This window comes from Aphelocoma coerulescens, chromosome 11 (assembly GCF_041296385.1).
Source record: "Aphelocoma coerulescens isolate FSJ_1873_10779 chromosome 11, UR_Acoe_1.0, whole genome shotgun sequence".
NCBI classification, from domain to species: Eukaryota; Metazoa; Chordata; class Aves; order Passeriformes; family Corvidae; genus Aphelocoma; species Aphelocoma coerulescens.
This window is the reverse complement of record NC_091025.1, coordinates 16,462,873-16,483,169: the sequence shown is the minus strand read 5'-3', so window position 1 is coordinate 16,483,169 and position 20,297 is coordinate 16,462,873. Positions and strand designations below refer to the sequence as shown.

General features: G+C 42.8%; 1 protein-coding gene across 2 annotated transcripts in view; it reads left to right on the top strand.

Annotated features, from left to right (window-relative positions):
- The first annotated feature begins 1,517 nt into the window (after positions 1 to 1,517).
- The window catches only part of VAT1L (vesicle amine transport 1 like), a 56,792-nt gene continuing 38,012 nt past the window's right edge, over positions 1,518 to 20,297 (top strand). The window contains exons 1-3 of one of the 2 annotated variants that reach the window (XM_069026753.1): positions 1,518 to 1,549; positions 8,112 to 8,241; positions 11,932 to 12,147. In XM_069026753.1, coding sequence (XP_068882854.1) covers positions 1,533 to 1,549; positions 8,112 to 8,241; positions 11,932 to 12,147 — 363 coding nt within the window. In that variant the 5' untranslated portion in view covers positions 1,518 to 1,532. Of the gene's footprint in view, positions 1,550 to 1,709; positions 2,040 to 8,111; positions 8,242 to 11,931; positions 12,148 to 20,297 lie in introns of those variants that run through there. The other variant, XM_069026752.1, reaches the window with a different exon arrangement.

Below are 20,297 nucleotides of genomic sequence, written 5' to 3'. Positions count from 1 at the left end.
GAGGTAATGATGCTAGTGAAGCTTCTCTGAGGCTAGAACTATTTCTCTTTTGCCCCTAACATGTATTTATTTACTGCTTCATTTATGTCAGGCTTAGATGACAAATTCTCAGAAATGGCCTTTAAAAAATACTTTGTCTGCAAAGTTTTCACAGACTAGGGAGAAAAAAACCCAAAATTGCAAAGGAATATTAAAGCTCTCTCCATTCGTCCACTATCTCACTTTGTTACTGTTAATGAAAATGTTTTACTCCATTACTTGTTATAGCTAAGATATTTCCAATGTTTTTGGCTTCCTTTAAATATTTGAACCCTAAATACATGACCAAGATGAAGTAAATGCATATTGTGAAATTAAGGAGTATTGATGAACTCAGACCACTACAACTACACAGCCTAAAGAGAGGGTGGTCATAATCCCCAACAGAGAGGTCCTGAAACTTTTTAAGAACTCAGCTGCTGCAGGGGGGGCCCTTCATGGAAGAACTGTGCCCACAGGGAGGTCTGCAGGACCGGTCTCCATAAACACAGCATGCCGCAATGAATTTTGGAACAACATAAATACATGCATCATTTTAGGCAAGTAAGAAGCTGATTTACTCGAACCATGGGGCCATCAACACATTGGTACAGGGATCTAATACTGAACTCAACAGACACTCCATCAACATCCATGGAGCCACAACTAGTGATCTGTCAAAATCCATGCTCAGCTGCCTCAGCTGAGGCTGCAGGCACTGACCCTCATTAACACAGAGCTAAGTAGATGATGCCTGAGCCTCCTTAGGGACCCAAAGCAGGCCAGTCCCAGGAAGCTCTGGTGGATGGGCGCCTTGCAGCACACCCTGTGCTCATATTAAAGGACTTGGCTCCCCACAGGAGCCAGCAAAGACCAGCATTGATCACCAGGTAAAGATCTGTTGTATATACATAGAAGTGCTCTACAGCAGAGTCTCAAGCTTGTGTTTCTTGCTGCAAAGGTGTGTGTCAGGCATGAGACAACTGTCCGCCTGCACGGCTCTTCTGACACTAAGTGCTCACTGAGCTGGCCCCGAGAAGAGCTTCAGGACAAGGAACATGGAAGGTGTGACTTTGCACACTGGGCTCCCCAGTGAGGATCAAGACCTGGGTATCTCGAGTGGAGATTTAATCCATGATGCCCATGAGCTCTGGGGCACAGAGGGTGGCTGGTCCAAACAGAGCCTGGCCTCACACTCAACTCAGCGGGCTTTGGGCTCTGTGCTGGCCTAAGATGACAGTGGGGCTATTCAGCCTGGAGAAGAAGAGACTCAGGGGTGACCTTATCGCTCTCCACAACTACCTGAAAGGAGGGTGGAGCCAGGTGAGGATCGGGCTCTTCTCCAAGTAACAAGTGACAGGACTTACTAAAGCTGCACCAGGAAAAGTTGAGGTTGGACATTTGGAAGAATTTCTTCACAGAACGGTGATTAGACATTGGAATGGACTGACCGGGGAGGTAGCGAAGTCCCCATCCCTGGAGGTGTTTAAGGACTGGACGTGGCACTCGGTGCCATGGTCTGGCTGACAAGGTGGGGATGGGTCACAGGTTGGACCCTGTGATCTCAGAGGTTGTGATCTCAGAGGTCCTTCCAGCCGGCCTGGCTCTGGGATTCTGTGCCGGGGGCGCTGCCCGGGCGCGGCGGGCGCGGGGCGCCGCGGGGGCGGCGCGGGGCGGAGGGCGCTGCGCAGCCGGTGCAGTGCGGCGGGCGGGCCCGGCGGCTCCGCGGCCATTCCACGCGGCGGCACCGGCCTCGCACGGCGGCACCGCGGGAGCCGCCGCAGCCCCGCCATGGCCAAGGAGGGAGCGCAGCGAGCCGAGGAGACGGAGCAGATGATCGAGAAGGAGGGCGGCAGGGAAGCGGCCGAGGGCGGCGCGGGCGGCAGCCTGCGCGCCGGGGACGCCAAGGAGATGCGAGCCGTGGTGCTGTCCGCCTTCGGGGGGCTCAACAAGCTCCGCGTGTCCAAGAAAGCCATGCCGGAGCCGCAGGAGGGCGAGCTGAAGATCCGCGTCAAAGCCTGGTCCAGTATCGCCCCTCGCCCTCTCCTTCCCGCGGGGGGCGGCGGCGGTGCGCGGTGCGGGGTCCCGCGGGTGCCCGCGCTGCCCTGCGGCCGGGCGTCCCTGTGCTCGGAGCGTGCCGGGCGAGCCCCGCAGCCCCCGGCTCTTGCGCCGACTTCCCTCACCTGTGGCTTCCCCGCGGGGGAGCCCCGCTCCCGGCAGCCGCCGCCGCCCCGTCCCTTCCCCGCGGGCGCCGGGACCCCCGGCTCAGCGCTGAGCTCCGAGCAGCCCCGGTCCGGGGTGGGCAGCGGGGTTTGTGCGCGCTCGGCAGCGGATGCGAAGGGAAGAAAATTGTCAGTGGTATTTCATGGTACCAGCTGAGAGAAATGGGGGGGAAAGCCTGGGCAACTGCGTTCAGGGTTTGGGTTTCTTTGAGAAATGTGGATGCCAGCTTGTGCGTGTTGCTCAGCACCTGTCTCTTTCCCGTCTGACACTGGCTGTTGTTTTTCTCCTGGGAATCGCTTACTTAGGTCAGCATCCTTTTTCCTCGGAGCTGGTGTGGCAGCGTGGCCAGAGCTCGGGATAACTTCCCAGTTTTAGTCCCTGTGTTCAGGTGACAAGTGGCTACAGTATGGCAGCATCCTGAAAAAAGCTTTCCTAGATGGCTTTTTTTTTTGGTATTCCCGGACAATCGGAGCAGATTGTTCTTCCTAGATTGCTGGTTCGTAGTGCACATGTTCCTTCGTGAAAATAGGATTAATTTTTTTGAGTCACAGAAGCCACATTAGGATCTTACTACACAACTTGATGTTTACCAAAGACTGAATTAATTTTGCCTAGGCAGGGATTTATCTTCTGTTGTCCTTTTCTGCTATGTGAAAACATGGAGCTTCTGGAAGATAAATTCCAAGGCGAAGGCCAAGTTGTTTACTTAAGAAGTAACTTGTGTTAAAACTGTTACTGAAAGGGGGCAGTGAGCTTGTGTTGAATCATGTATCAGTGGATCTGCTTCAGATCTTGGAATATCCTGATAGGTTGATGTAGCTGAGTCTCTTGACCTGTTCAGATGCTGTGCTTTCCATCCTGTTCTTAATGGTGCTCATAAGGTTTGTGACCCATGTGAGTATTCCCCCTACCAAGGTGTTGCCTATGAAAAATAGGGATATCCATCAATCTGAATGAGTACTAATAAATAATGGGCTGGGTTTTTTTGCATTCACGTTTGGTGTTGGGTTTTTTTCCTCTCTACTAGTCACAATGGGAAATGCAAGAGATTCTGTGCTAAGTGAATAGAACTGATGGTAGCATAGTAGCTGTTGGGCAGCTCATTTTGCTATCAAGCAGGGCTGTATTTCCATTTGAGAACAGTCTGTTTTGTTTCCTGTGTGATTTTTTTTTCAGCCATTGGCTTAACAAAAGTTAACATGCAAAACTAAAAATATTATTAGCACATGGATATATTCCTAGAAATGTGTCAGGGGTTTACAGCATTTTCCAGTACCTGTATGAATTCCACTTTCATGAAACCAGTAGCTGCATATGTATCACAAACAGCAAGCTACCTGCACAAGAACACTTGGCTATAAAATAGAATTGTGCAGCCACAGCTGCAGCTGCTCTCCAGGGCTGCAGTGTCAGTAGAGCTGTGTGAGTTGCATGCGTGCTGTTTGACATCAGCAGACCTGCTCAGCTGCTCCACAGTTAACTGCCAGGTTGCACAATGCCTCCTGTGTTTTGGGAGCTTCCCTTCATGCTGGAGGAGCCTGCAGGCTGGGTAGCATCTGCTTGTCATTCCTCACTGGAAATAGCCATAGGGCTGAAATGTGACCAGGTCACCAAAGTGTGCTTCCAGGCAAGGCAAAATCAGTTTGCTGATCTTTTTGACCCAAACCTGTAAATGCAGAAGATTGATTGGGATGGTGATGGACTCGGGAGACCGGATGAGAAAGGTGTTGGCTCTGCCCAGGGCAGTGTGCACGTGGTGATGCAGGCGGTGCTGAACACACCCAAGATGGGTTGCTCCAGTCATCAATACTTCTTACAAGTCATGTTTTCAGTTGAATCAGTTTTGTAGTTGACTGCCCCTAGAGATTATTGTTATTATTATTATTTGACTTGACAAATTGATGGAGAAAAATAATCTTTATTTTAAGAAGGATATGTGCATGCTTGATAAATAGTATAGACCAGTAGCAGTGCAAGTTCTGTGTGGTCTCTGAATTCCCTGGGGATAAAACCAATTGAATCATATGTCTAGTCCCATTAAGTTGTATACATACACTTCGTAGTATGGTACCAGAAATGGAGGAGATGGAGGCTATGTTGCTATTAGCACTAAGCCAGATGAATAATTCTTTTGAAGGTCTGGAATATCAGTGATCCAATTGAAAATGTGTCAGCTGAGATGAGTCATGTGTTAGCCTCATTCAGTGACTAAGAAATGGAACAGCCATCGATGTCCAAGCTGAGTCACAGCTTCTGCATATTTCCTGAAATAATTTTTGATTGATAACGATGAAGCAGTTGAAATTCCTGTATTTGTTTGTATTGTAATTTGCAGGCAGCAGAATGTTGGGATACATACTGTTTAAAAGATGAGACAAGTAGCTAGAATGAACGGAAGCTGTATTTCAGACAGGTTGTGTGAATAAGCAATGGTGTCTTATAATTACGTCCCTCAATTGTTCTTTTCTCTCATAATTATTTCTTCCTTGTGCTGCTGTACATGTGCATCGTGAGGAGTGAGGCAGAAGTGACCCTTCTGACTGTGACTGTGAGATAACAGCACTTTAAAAAACTGGAGCAGATAAAAGAAATCCTAAGTGTAACAGAGTAGTGGACAGAGAATCAGTGTTGCTCCTAAAGGCAGCCTTGTTCATATAGTGTTGGTGTTTCTGGATAAAAAGGATGAGACCTGGTAACTTTAAACCTTTCCTTTATAGAGATATAGATATAGATATAGATTAGATATAGATATGTGGGGATTTTTTTTTTTTAATTTAAAAATTGGGCAGTTTGCTGGCTTGGGTTAAGAGGAAGGATTTTAAGAATGCAAAACTCAGTACTCCTTATATTTGCTCTTGATTTATATTTGTATTTTATTAATTTCAGTAATTAATTTCAGTGGAGTTTTACACTGAAATAAGAAAGACAGACCAAAAGCAGCACCTCTCCAAACCGAAGTGTCATAGAGTGGTTTGCATGATTTGGGATTTTGCAATGGAAGGTATTGGGCATCCTTGAGTGTGTGGGATGGAGCAAGGAACAACAAGCTGACTGTTGCTTTCCATATGTAAAAAAAGGGAAATAAAAATGCAGCAAAACTAAACCATAAGTACAAAAAATAACATTCAAGGCCCTCTAAAGTACCTGGTGTTACAGTAGAGCACTGTAGACTCAGAAAGTCAGATTCAGATTCAAGGATAATTCCATATTTGATAAACTCTGCCTCCAGTGATGCACAGTTAATCCAGCCTGTGCAGGTCACAGAGACATCCTTGTTCTGTCACAGGGAGGTTCTTGCAGAGCTCCTATGTCAGTGTATTGTTCTTGGTAATTCATATCCTTCCCTATCTTAATTTGCATCCAGCTCTTGATTTAGGATTAAAAATACACTGCCTACTTTTTGTCACTGGATTGCTTTGCATTTACACTTCTCCCACTGCATATATGCCCTTACCTAAAGTTCAGGAGTCACTTTCGAACAGGCTGTGCTGGCTTGCCCTGGTACAAGAAATAAACTGTGCTTAATTTCTAAAACCACCACTCTTCATGAAACATATTTTCTTGTGATGTTCTGTGCAGCCAAACTTTTCCAACAGTCTGCTGTTGATTGAGTCCCAAGGAAAGACTTGGGTGTCTTGAATGTAGTTACAAAACTAGCCATCCATCTTTAGGCCCTCCAGGTTATTCTAAGGAAAAAAAAAATGGCTGAGTTGACAAATAAAACATAATCATGCTTTCAGATCTACTGGTGTTCATATTTCTCAGGTAAAATAAAACTTTTGTCTTTCCTTGAAAGTGGAGAAGAATAGGAATAAATACATGTATATGAGTACCAGGGATGTGACAACATGTATGAATGTATAAGATGACAGATGAAGTGAATGAAGAAGAAACTCTCTGTAAAGTGACTAGAAATTATTGGAAAGCCTGGTCAACACTCCATGTTTCAACTAGTAATTAAATTGATAAGAACATGAGACTTGATTATTACATACCATGTGTAGTGTTTTTTCTTCCCTTATCACACCTGTTCTAGTGTGAAATCTTGTAGGTTTACTGTAATATAGATGAACTCTCAATATAATTTTGCTGCCCTTCATTGGGGATAAAGAATGGAATTAGGACAGAACTGAGCTGCCAGTATTATGTCATTAGATGCAGAACTGAACATGTGCCTTTTCAAAAACTGTCTGACAAGTTACTTCATGAGAAGGAATCTATTTGTGATCATTGTCATTAGCAAGAGCGATGGCCTTTGCATATTCACCTGTCTCCTTCTTGCCTGCTTGTTATGACATCACAGAGTTTCCTGCCTGTTCTTGCAGAAAGGTAGGGAAAAGTTAACTTTTTGTAAAATGCTTGCAGTGTGGAAAGATGTATTTTAAAAACTGTTGCTGAAGGTAATGCACACAGATAGTGGTTGCCACCATCAGTGCTGTAGGGTTCCTGGGTTTGTGGTATGTTTTGGGATTTTTTGTCTGTTTGTTTGTCCCTCTTCCCGAAACAATGACTGCCTTGCAGGCATTTTGCTATTTGGAATTTCTCTTTCATTATCGACATTATGGTAGGAAATGGTCTTACCCACTGGATAAGAAGTGACCTTTCCAAAATAATTTCAGATTTTCCAACTTAACTGTGAGAAAACCTCTCCTAACCTTCCACATGGTTGATATTATAAGCTTTGTGTAGGAGCATGGTGAAAGTTGTGCATTCAGGTTGCTCTTAAACCCTCCACCACAATTATGAGTGCTTACATTTGGTGGGAGTTCCTTCCCCCTCCCCAGTGACCTACATCCCATGAATGCCATGTTGTCTTCGTGCTAGGGCTGTGTGTCTACTCTATCTTCTAATTGTTGGGTCTGTTCAGTCTGTCTGTGTGTTGATTAGTATCTGACTAGGGCTCCATCTCATAAATCCTTGTGCACATCAGTAATGTGATGTATCCAAGCAGTTGCTGGTATCATGTGTGAGCAGGACTGGCTGCGTGCTTGACTAACCATAAAAACAGGGCTGTGTTTTGGAACAATGGATTAATGATGAAGAGGTTTTCAGCTAGTTAGGAGTTTTAAAGTTTAAACTATGGCATTAAGGCCAGTAATCAATATATGCACATAGTAGATAAGTGGTGCCTTTTCTTTTTTTTTCTTCTTTTTTTTTTCTTCTTTTTTTTTTTCTTTTTTTTTGTGGCTGCCTGGATAACCACAAAATTTTCCTTAATAAAATTGGATAGCATACAAAACACAATGCAAAAGTGCTTTAGGATTTTTGCAAAGCTGACACTATGGGGAAAGACCTATATTTTTTTCTGAGCAGCAAACCTGAGGACTTCAAAGACCTTAATAACTTCTGCAAAAATGTACAAACATGATCCAGGAAAGAAAAGCTTTAGAACAAGACCCTATCTGGTACTTAGTAAGTTCATGCCAGAGTTTGGACTCCTGCCTGATTCACAAGATGCATTCCTGGGGCCACATCAAAGGTTAGGACAGTTAGATCATGTAGCTCCTAGCCCAAAATACCTATAATGTGTGAGGCTTGGGGTTTTTCTTCCTAAATTGACCTGGGTTTATTTGCCAGCTGGTAATGCATTCTTAGAAATGCCAATGTTTCAGTGTATTGAATTTTTAAATGCCCTGGGTGACTGCTCAGCAGTCCAGTAAGCTCAGGGCTGCTGGCAGCTCTGGTTGCCAGGCACGTGTACCCTCTGCCCAAGAGTGGGAATGTCTCCTGGGTCCCTGTTACCCTGCAGAGCCCAGCTTTTTAATGCTGCCCTGGAGTTTTCTGGCTGTCCCATCACTCAGGTCAAGTTTTCCTTCTCTACTTTGATCTGTGGTAATAGTCTTGATTTTATTTTTTCCTGTGTTTTACAGTGGTTTGAACTTTATTGATCTGATGGTGCGGCAGGGGAATATCGACAACCCTCCTAAGACGCCCCTTGTTCCTGGGTTTGAATGTTCTGGAATTGTAGAAGCTCTTGGAGACACCGTGAAAGGATTTGAGGTAATATTTTTTATTTTCAAAGTGAGAATTACAAGTCTCATATAAATAATCACCAGTTTCTAATCCATTCTGCTCTGCTGGTGACAGCACCCTTCACCCCCCTGTTGAGATCTAAAAGGTCAGTTTTTCCTTGCTGCTTCCCAAGCATGAGAATGACCTCTTGAATTAGTTTCTGAAGTGACCACTGTCATCTCCTTCAAATCCTTCCTGAAGTCACTTGTGCCATGTGCACATCCTGATGGCTAAACAGGAACTGGAAAGCAGGACTGATGTCCTTTAATAAAATGAAAGAAATTAAGTTAACTTATTAAGTTTCTTTTCTTGGCCATGTTTGCTGTCATCACTGCTCTTTTCCTCAAAGCCCAGGTGCTGCTGATTCTAGTTCCAGCTTTTGATCTCGAGATAAGGAGAGCCCTGTTTACAGTAAGCATTGCTTCTTAAAACTGTGCATTAATGAGGTGCAGATTAAATTATCCTGATTCTGGATATAGGACTTATTTTGATTTCTCCAGAAAAGCATCTATTTCACCTGACAGGATGTGATAAATGACAAATAGTTTATGTATATAATAAAGCTTTCATAAGTGGTTATGGGCTCTTTGGTATCTCTTATTGCATACAAACAGCATTTTGTCCTGCCTCCTATTCCATTATTGATATTAAATGTCTATATTCAGTGCAAACTTTCATTTTATTGCCTAAGTAGGTTGAAAATTTTGGAAATAAATCCTGAGTTAATACATGTCAATCCTGTCTTAGTTATTTGCAATCAGTCATGTCAAAAGGTAATCAAATTTTCTGAATTCTTATTATATCTGGATCTTAAGAAGGTATAAATAAATATAAATATTTTTATTTAAAGACAACATTTTTCTCTTCTTGAAAAGCTAAAATTTGTTAGTTGAATGAAGATAATGGCCAGTTTAGTTTCAACTATGGTTTCAGTGATGAGATCTTCTTAGGGGATTTCTCTCAGTTCCCTTCCTGCCTCATCTCTGCCTTGAAACAAGTCGTAATCTTTCAATGTATTTTGTTACAAACACTAACTGAATTATAATTTTGCTATTTGAAAACCTTTGCTGCTTCAGTAGTTCTGCTCTAGTATCTGTACTTCATAGCTGTGCTCCTTATCGAAGAATATTCTCTGAAAGGAGTACAGAAAGCCTCTGCTCTAGATCAGCACTCTCATTTTTAAAGTTCTTGCTATTTTTAAAGGGCATTGTGAGGCTACAGCATATGGTGCTTGTTTGAATAACACTGCACCTGACTGATATACAGTGCCTCTTTTTAAAGTGATATCTTTGTTCTGACTGTGGAGCACTGTTTGTGCACTGGTGTACTCCCTGCAATTGAAACAAGCCATAGTATTTTATTTTTTGTATATAATCTGCATAGCCCTGGTTGTGTTGGAGTGATCTAGAAAAGGGTCCACACTCAGAATGACAGCTGTGCATGGGAATGAATCCATCAGCAGGAGAACGTGCCACGAGGATGATGGAAGAATGTTTTGTTGATTTCTTTAAGGAATTCTTGTGCAGAACAGGAGCACACCAGATCTCTTGGTTATCTCCTTGACATCTGTCGTTACCTCTGCCCACAGCAAGGGCAGAGATTGCACCCTCTATCTTCTGACCTTACTTCCCTGGGTAGAGCTCTTCCAGTTCAAGCCCTCCTCAAATACGTGTAATGCCTATTCCTTCTCCCATTAAAACAAAAAGCTGGTTTCTGATGATGACAGCTGTATCAGGCCTGATCTCTCTCCAGTTTTGGGGAGGATTTCCAAGAAGTGAGGTTTAATCTGACTAGGCCTTGAATAGTGTCTGGTAAGATGTGGTACCTACTGTTACCAAGAAATCCCTTGGGAATCACCAAGAGGGACTTCTCTGCATTCTTTTTGGTAATCATTTATGATTTATGGCAAGAATATAGGGCATATTAACATCTGCACTAGCAGACTTTCTATTTTAGATGCTTCTCTAAGAGCAAAAGGGAACCACAGAGTGATTACCAGTGAGGCATTGTTAATTTGAATGTTTTTCAAAAGGAGGAGGCATTTCAGTGAAATTGGAATGACAGCTCTGTTTCAGCATTCTCATTCTAAAAAGAGACATCCTTCAGAACTGTCAGCAGCATCATAGCTTTGAGCAAACCTGCAATATCCCAAAGCCAAAGTGGTGACAAGCACTCAGGAGACCAAAATGTGCTTGTGCTGTAAACGTTTGCCTGAAGGCAAAAGTGTTGTGCTTTACTCCATACCTGTAGCTTCTAAAGCATTAGAGAGTATTAGGAGAATGTAAGAGAGTATCAGAGTATCTAGAGGGACAGCTGCTGTTAGTTTTAGTTAAAACACAAAGACCTGGAGTTTGATGCTATTCCTGTCGTATCCTATGGCTCCACTGAAGAGCTCCTTTCCTGGTCAAGGATGCTATTTTGGTTGGTGTATTCTAGAAAGACAAAGGGTCTAAAGCAAGGTAAAAGATGCCATGGAGTTGCTGGTGGCAAGCAATTATTGAGAGTTTTTAAGAGTTGTGCCTGTGAAGATTTTAATACACACTGGCCAAACATTTGCTCAGTGTGGCTGTCCCTTGTAGACCCAGCAGCCCAATTCCAAGGCTGAAGGTGAGCATTGCTTTACAAGTCTGGCTGTGCCTTGTTGTTACTCTTGTCCATCTGAGAAGAGTCAGTATCTCTGATTTAAAAACCTGAAGCTGCAGTGAAGGCCATATACAAACATATGAGCTTGATGTGCTGGACCTCTGAAAGGTTCCTAGGAGCAACCAACTACACCCAATATTTACAGAAAGCTTTTATATCTCCATAGTGAATTACTCTTTCACCACCATATATTTTCAGAAGAAACTGAGTAGAGAAATGTTGCATTTAAGGTAATATCTCATTGCTCCTTTAAATCCTGTCAAATTCACTTTGCAGATTTAACAGTGCCTTAAAATCAAAAGGTATCTTTTTGATGTTTAAGGTGGCTTATTTGAAGTTGTAGAATCAAATTCTGCTGTGATGCATGGCTGTGGAGATTACAATCATGGCTATGTCCTGGTAGAATCAGTTAATAGGATAATAAAAACAGGGAGGGGATACAGATGGTGTTATCTTCTGAATGAGAGCTTTTGCAACCCTTTCATGTGCTCCATCTACCAGAGTACAAGGCCTCCCCTTCTCACTCCACAGAGAGGAAAGGTGGCTCTAAATTAGTGTGAGGATTGAGAAAACAAAGTGAAAATTATCCTAGATACAATTTTCTTTATTCCATGCTTCTCATCAATATCATTATAACCTTTTTCCCTCATTTCTTTAAGCAAAATTCCTGGTTATTAGTAAGAAAAATGCTGTTTTCATTGTTTACCTTTGTTATTTGAGAGCTCTGCTAGCAAAAGATGATCTGTATTAGTGATGATAAAGACTGCTCTATCAGACAAGAGTGTAGCGCAAAAAAAAAAAAAAGAGGAAGAGGTGACTTTTAACTTCTTTTGGTTATTTTTGTTACATTAAAAATGGTAAAAGCCCAAAGCTGAGCAGCTTAACTGCTGTTTTGCCAAAGATGTGGAGCACCATTTTCCTCACAGTCAGCCAATGACCCACACCCTGAACAGAAGACTTGCAGGTCTTGCAGGTTGCTCTCTACAGTCTCAGTTGCAGTCAGATCCTCAATGTTGTTTTCTTCCTTGTTTGTAGATCGGAGACAGAGTCATGGCTTTTGTGAACTACAATGCCTGGGCTGAAGTAGTGTGTACCCCAGTAGAATTTGTCTACAAGATCCCAGATGACATGAATTTTTCTGAAGCTGCTGCATTTCCCATGAACTTTGTAACTGCCTACATGATGCTCTTTGAGGTTGCTAACCTGAGAGAAGGCATGTCTGTGCTGGTACACTCGGCAGGAGGTGGGGTGGTAAGTTGGAACTTTTCTTGCTTTCCTGTCACTGAGTAACTAAAGGAGTCTGATGTGTCTTGATTCCTGAAATGAGCCAGAACCTGCAGTTTGATTTGATATCCCTGTGTGTGAGGGATTGCACTGGGAGGAACTGCATCTGCTTTCCCATCAAAATGCTGATGTGAATGGTTGGCAGGAGCTCTTGTTGAAATAAAAATGTTGTGACACTAAACTCTGAAAAAACCTCACGAAAAATCCCCTAATTGGTTGTCAGCAGATCAAGGATCAAGTGTTGTCCCAACTACTGCATTCCTGAACTTACACATGTTGTACTTTTATGTTAAAGAAGGGTGTAGTGAAAGGAATAAATAAGCTCCCTGCACAAGGTCTTTGTAGGTAACCCTAATCCTCCATATAGTACTCGTCCCTCTTGGAATACACATGCACATACAACGTGAGTGTGCGTGATGCTTTCACTGTGAAAGATTTCTTTTTCCCCTGTGTTGTAGATGGACTGAAAGCAGTGAAAAATTCTCATGTGAACCCTGAGCAAAAGGTACAAATTCATGGCTGCTGCATGTTACAGTTTGGATCATTCCTGCGGAGGCATTGCGTGGCATGGGCAAAGGATGAGTTTGTGGGAATACCAGGCCACACAGTGAAATAAAGAGTTGGGATTTTGGGTTACCAGTTCCTTGAAGTATCTTTTAAGAAATCTCTATCCTTTGGAAAAATATTAAAGTTTTGTGCAGAATATTAAGATATTGACTGGGAAGTTTGTTTACATTTGAAATTATGCAGTCCTTTTTCATAAGACAGATTTTTTGAGCTGAGCCATTAGCAGATACCAGCCTTTGAAACTGGAGTACTTTTTCTGTGTTCTTGTTATGGTTTATTTATGCTAAATTAATGTTCTGTTTTCTACTGAGGTCTGGTGGGCAGCCCCAAACACGCCATCCTTAATTCTGTACCCTTAGACCTTCTTTCAGGTTCTCATATAAATGAAGGCTGTAATCAGAGGAATAAATTCATGAGTTCCCTGTACAAGGTATTTTTAGCTAACCATAATCCCAGTGGCAGTAAAGGGTTGGTCCTATTGGAATACTGGTGTAAATGAACGGAATTTATAATCGTATTATGCTCTGGCACAGTGCAACCCCGAGTGTTATGGCTGACTATTGTTCTGTACTGGGAAATCTCTTCGTGTGGAATTCAGGGCTCTTAAAGCAACATGAGGCCACACATTCAGGGGAATATTCTACAGGAATCAAAGTCCCAGCTGTAGCTCTAAGGCCATTTGCCCACCTGGCAGTGTACAGGCCCTGTGTAGGCTGAGAATACAGAGTTAGCCCCAAAGCAATCCCTGCACATATCTGTGTATCTAGAGAAAATGAACTCCTCCTTTTTAAGATTTCTGTGTTTCTTTCTCTTTCTGACCTCACTCGCCTCTGTTACTTCCTTCTTTTCCTGTTGTGCTTTGTTAATGTCAGCTCTCATATATCTTCTGCTCTAGTGCCCAGCTTCTGTGCTGGGCTGTTCCTGGAAGGAGCTGCTGGCTTCCTCTGTCATCCCAGCTGTTCAATGGGCAGCTTTTGGCTGGTCCTCTGCTGTGGCTGCTCAGAACCTTCTCTGAGAGAAGCTAAGGGAAGGATGGATCCTGCTTGGCTGCCAGGAGAACAAGGAGAAATCAGATCCATCACTTGCTAAGTAGCTAAATAAACCAGAGTTTCCAAGGAAAAGACCAGACATGCAGGAAGAGCAGCCAGGCTGGCCAGTAAGTGACAGAGGGCTGTGTAGGATCCAAGGGGGACTGTAAATGAGAGGGAGACCATGTGATGAAAGGGCTGGCCAGCCTGCAAGCCAGGATGCTGATCATTGTCCCAGGGCCTCACACAGTCCCTTGTTCCTTGTAAGGGAAGAACATGGAGAGCAAGAATTGGAAATTTTCCCATTGCTTGATAGGTTTTTGAGGTAAAATACCACTCTGAAGATGCATGGATTTTTTTTTCTTTCTGCTAAGCAGGCATAAAGATTTCAGAAGGGTCTGTGTTACCTTAATAATCTGTCTGTTAATCCTTTGAGAAGTCTGACAGTTTCAATCAGACAAATCATTCTCACAAAGATCTTTGTTAATGAACAGAAAACTGTCACTGAGGCTGCTATAAGAAGAGCTATTTTTGTGCTGTTGCTTTAATAGATAGAATGCCCTTCCCCACTTTCAGCAAGTGGGAAATCTGTCCAGTTTGTTTCTAAATGTCAGAGAAATTCCAGAACGCTTTCATGAGACAATAGGCTCCCTGTGGGACTAGAAGTTTCTAATTGTTCATTTCTCATTATGCAAGATCATTATTTTAGCTGCTTCAGGCAGTTTATGAAAAAGAACTTGTTGCTTCAAAAATGTTTGTTAGGTTCTTTGTTCTGGCTACTCAGTCCTGTTTAGGAAGATCCTGCAGCTTTTACAGTAAATGGAGTCAGGGAAAATTCTCTAGGACCTTTACTCTTGTGTATTATCTCAGTTTATTTATGTGGCCTTCTTTTTGTTGGTAGATATTTTTGGTAGTGAGGTAACTATAGCAATTGTCTTCCCATCTGTGCCTGGAGTGTGATTAGTAGGGAACAGTATCCTTTAATGTCTGACAGGATGCTTTAGATAAGTCAGTTTATTTATTCCAGAAGTTCCAGGGGACATCAGAAGATTAGGGAGAGAATAAGGAAATATACCAAGATGACTTGTCTTGAAAAAAGTCTCACACACCTGTCTCTGTGTTACAGACTTGAATCAAGTTCTGTATACCAAATGAGTGCCTTCCCTGCCACCCACTCCCTGGAGAGGTCAGGGCATCGTGCCATCTTCCCTGGTCAGGGAAGGAGACGTGGCCACTTGTAGGGAAGCACTTTGTGTCCCTGAACCAGGAGAGAGGTGGACACCCACAAACTCTGCTGCTGACCCTGGGTACATTGTACCCTTCCCTCAGAAGAAGAGCTGCTGCAATGCTTACAAGGGGGGATCGAAAGGAGAGATGACATTTGGTTTTCATAGGGCCAGCTTGTTGATTTTGATTGCTTGGGAAGGGGACTGCTTTGGCTTTCCTGTCTCTTTTTTCCTCCTTGGGACAGGGGCTGTTAAGACAGACTGACTGTCAGCTCTCACCCTGGACAGTGAAGGAGGCTGAAGAAATTTCAGGAGCCTTCCCAGAAAGCACAGAACAGGCAGGCTCACAGTTGCATTCCATGATTCCCTCAGGCTTTGACAAGAGATGAATACTTTTTAAATCTGCTGCTGACTGAGATTCTAACAAGGTTGCCATTTGCTCCCTTTCAGGCCTCTGCTTGGCAGGGCAATTAGGACTTCTGATTAAGCTGTTAAATTGAATAGCAGGGCAGTTCAGTAATTAACAAAAAAATATAATTGTCTAATGCAAATCGAGTTTAAATGCTTAAAGCGATGGAAATGTTTAAGTGTCCCTCTGAACTGATTGCTAAAATAGGGAGAAAGCCATAACATCAGTAGACATTAATGCTCAAAATGATGCTCTGCAAGAACATGAGACTTACTGTAGGACATATTATTGGTTTATCAGCAAAACACTGTAGTTTGAAATGACTGTAAGGCAATGGAAGAGTAGCTTCCTTCACATATATACTCCTAGATGTCTTTAAAGTGAAGCAAAGTGGTGACTGAAGAAAATACCCTGAGAAAACCGAGCAGTAGTGTGCACCCTGCCTGGGACTGGTCTGCTCTAAGAGGCAATTAGTTCTTTAAAATGAAAACTAAGTCAGTGCATTCTGTGCAAGTCACAGCACAGGTGTGGATGAGATTATAAAGTTTTGCTTGAAATTATGAATGTAAACTGTTGAATTAGTATAAACACAGGACTGTTGTATTAAAAAAAAAAAGGGAAAAAACCTTATCCTTTTCTTCTTGAGCTTCAATAAATCCAGTCACTATTTCTGTGGCATCTGCCTGGAAAATGAATTCCTGCAGGGCTTTATATTTGTGAGAGAGAGCCATTATGCCCATTTGCTTATTTGTTTGTTCTTCATGTACTTCCTATTCTGAATATTTAAAGCACAAAGCTTCTGAATATTTAGAGCACAAAGCTTTGGTTATTTACCAGGTTTTTGTAAACACCAGTCTCATCACTTAACCCCTCAGACTCAAGGCAGAATTTTAAGCCAATTCTTTAGCATTTTGATCTTGCAGATGCTAAAAATAAGCTGCCTTCCATGCAGGAGCATTGATCGCTTCTCCTGGAGCTGTTGTCTGACCTTCCCTTTCAGGCTCAGCAGCAGAGGAAGTGCAAGCAGAGTAAGTTACAGAGGCAGTTCTCATGTTCAAATTTGAAGGGTAAATCTGACTTGGCAACAGATCTAGGCCATCCTGGCAGGATTTGTTACTGCTTGGCAGGAACCCTCTTTTTTATTGTGTCTCCCCTGCATACATTGCAAATATTTGAGGATGTGTTCCCTGCTGAATCACCGAAGTGGTGATATTTTGTCTGACAAAGAACTGGCATTTCTTAGTGAATCTAGTCACCTGCTATCACAGACAGCATATAGGAACCCTTTCAAGAGAACAATCTAATTTCTTCTTGGAAAAAATATCTGTGTGTTTATCCACTCAGAATCTCTCTACTTTGTCTTGCTCCATGAGAAAGCTTTTCAGACTTTATTTATGGCCAGTTAATGCATCTTTGTTCCTCTGCTGGTGTTGTCCATTAATTAAAATAGCTCCTCTTTCCTCTTGAAGCATTTCTTTCAGATCTTTGTGGTAGGATATGTATGTGTTTATGGCTACAACAAGCTCATCATGAAATCTCTCCTTGGCCTGTATTTTTCAGGCTGAAAGCAGGTTTGTTTGGTCATACCCTGTTTTTGTAAGGTTTGATGTCTGTTTCCTGGGTCATCCTCCAGGCAGGTCCTGCTCCAGACAGATGTGGATGTGTTTCCTGGGCTCTGAGCTGTTAGGGAGCACAGCAGCAGTAAGATGGTACGAAAGCCAGATCCTGTTAAAATAGGTCTCACAGCATTTGTGATCCTTTTAAATATTGTATGGGTAGGCTGCTCTGTGTGCACTTAGCAGGGAGGAGCACATTAAATAGCACTCCTATGTTTGAGTCAGAACTCCTTGAATGTGAGTAATTAGAACTGGCTCTTCTCTTGGATGGTCCTGGCCAGCACACTGTGCCATGGCACTAATCCAGCCCACTTTGCTGACACCTTTACTTGGTACCTTGGAAAAGAGCACTTGCTCTTTTCATATTAGGAGTTCACAGCTGCTCTGTGTTTGATGAAGTGCTTTCCTCTAGTTTCATCTGCAGCAGCCAAGGAAGGGAATAAATCAGCTCACTCACTGTGTAACCAAGTCTAGGCTGCTGTAAGTACCAAGCTGTTCAAGCCAGGCAGGGCAGTGGAGGCTGAGCTGCTGGTAAATGCTTCTTCTGAAGCAATGGATGTGCTCTCTCCCTCAGCAGCACTGCAGAGTCCTGGTGCCACGGCCAAGCCCATTTCCAGACACTGCCTCAGAGCATAATCTGTTAATCAAACACAAAAGCCCAGCGAGCCATGCACAGAAAGCGATTTCCCTGACCAAAGCAAGCTGCAGCCTTTGAAGGACTTTCTTTTTGCCTCTCACAGCCCTGCACTCCCCAGAGGACATGTCCTGTCCCCAGGTCACCTGCAGAGCCAGGTCACAGGCAGTGCTCAGCTCTCCCTTGGCTGTTCTGCCTTTCCAGGTGGAGTTTGTTTCCTCTGGATGGGTTTTGCTTGGGTACGTTGTCATAGCTCCACTGAACTGCAGAGGATTTGTGCTAGATGCAGATTCAGCCCTGAGTTTTTGATGCAGCTCAGCTGCACAATTTTGCAAAGGGGCAAGAAAAACACACCCTGCTAATTGTTGCAGAAAATGTTTTGAGGGTGAGAGAGATCATTATCTCAGGGACACTTTTCCCTTCCCTCCACTCCAAAACTCATTTGTGGTGCACTGAGTGTAGCAGATGCTGCCTTATGCTTGTCCAATAATCACATTTTAGTTTGTGCACTCTGCATGTTCACCCTAGTGTTTGGTTTCCAATTTCCTTTGCTGTAATTGGGAAAATGAGGCCTTCAGGAGATGAAATGTTGTGTGTCAGACTTCACCTAACACCAGAGAAGAGCTTTCCTGATGCCACAAGATCAGTAGATGATTCCCCTTGCAGTTTTTGTGCTGTGTTTGAGTACTTCACACCACTCTCAGGTATGGTTATGTGGAATCACAGCATTTTGGAATTTGGATTCTTCTCACGTTTGGTTCCAGACAAGTTTCTTGTGCAAGATTAAGTCTGAATGCTATTTTTAAAAATGCTGTAGCACCTTTGGGCTGCAGAAATATATCATAGAAATGGTAATTCTTTACTGATGTAGTTTTGCAGGGTGGTATCTTTTACATGGTTTATTCTCTCCTGCTATCAGGCTGTCCTCAGTTTATATAATAGCAAAAAAGATACTTTTCTTCTTGAGAAGATTCTGCCTCATAGCTGCTGTAATTCAGTGTGGAGCTGACACATCAGGCTGGTGGCATCAGGTCAGACCCTTTTGGAAAGCCACTCACTTGTACACCTTATTTGTATTTCATCCAGAACTGTTTGTGTTAACAAGCTAATTAGATTAGTAAATTCTGTTCTATTCATGCTTTCTATATTGACTTTCAAATATCAATGACTTTTTTTCTTTGAAATTGTTGAAATGCACAGAACAGTCAATTTCATTGTTGCTTCCTAGAAAACAACTTTTCCATTCTTTTAGGTGATTATCTCAGTATGAGAAGTTTCCAATCCTGCAGGCTTAGACTTGGGTTTTAAAGCAATGGAATGTGAAGAAATCTCAACCTTTTTTTTTTTTTTTTTTTTGCGGATCTAAAACTACTGTAAGGATATAAATTTATATTAATTTCTGTAATAATCATATGTGTAGATTAGGTTCAACATACTGGTTTTATGAATTCACAGGATACCTTGAAAAGGAATCCATCAAGCAGACTGTGAAGCTGGAGACACATCCAGCATTAGCAGACATCCTTCATTCCACAAGCTATTAATTTCTTTAAGCTATGTAATCCAAGCTATTCATTTCTCTGAGGTTTCACCACATGATGTTCTGCCTCACTGGAAACGTTCAAAAAATGTGTGGATGTGGCACTTGAGGACATGACTTAGTGATAAAACAGGGTGATGGTGCTGAGTTGGTGGCTGGACTTGATGGTCTTAGGGGTCTTTTTCAACTGCAATGACTCTATGATTCTGTGATAAGTAGTGTATAAAATATATGAATATATTAAAGGAGATCAATTCCACTTCAAGGGAATAATTTGTAACCATGTCTATCCCTTCAGCGAATCACCTGATTATTTTTTATTCCCAAAGACTGCTAAGTTCCATTAAAGGTAAAATTAATTGTCCAAGTAATAATTATTTTTTGTCATTTAAACTTATTCATTTTCCTAGGTTCAGAAAGCAAGAATCTGGTCAGTACTTATGTGTAGAAATTGGCATTGTATACAAAAAATTAGGTATGTGAAGAATATTTTTCAACCCATGCTTGTGTAATTTAGCACCTTCTTGGAAGGTTTTGGAGTTCATACACTATTTCTGCTACCATGGTTCTTGCTCCCAAAGCCAGTGAAGGCTGGTAGCAGAGTTTTTGCCTGGGCAGGGAGGAGACAGAAAACCCTCTTGTCCCTGTTTACCACAGAGCAGGGCTGGTGTGCCCATGGTGGGAGCGTGCAGGGGCACGGGAGCCAGCCTGGACTCCTCAGCTGCCCTGGGAAGAGGATGCTCCTCCATCCAGCAGCAAAACCCTTTGTGGATGTCTATTTGTGAACCATGGATCTTCTGAACACTGGGGCTCAGTACTTGCAACTCAAATGTGTAACCCTCTAAACACTGGCGACTAATCCAGAGGCAGCTACATGATTTGAGGGATTAGAAAGGAGACTTAAGAGTGACTTTCATAGCCACAATGCTGTTTTAGAGCTTAGCTGAATTCCACAGAAATTAGGCAAATGGTTGAGTTCATAGGTTGAGTTCAGTTCTCGTGTTTTGGTGGGGAAAGTGTGAAAAGTCCAATATCAGCCTTTACCTGACACAGCTGCTAAAAATACTTTGCACAGAAATAAGTAAGAGTCAACTTCA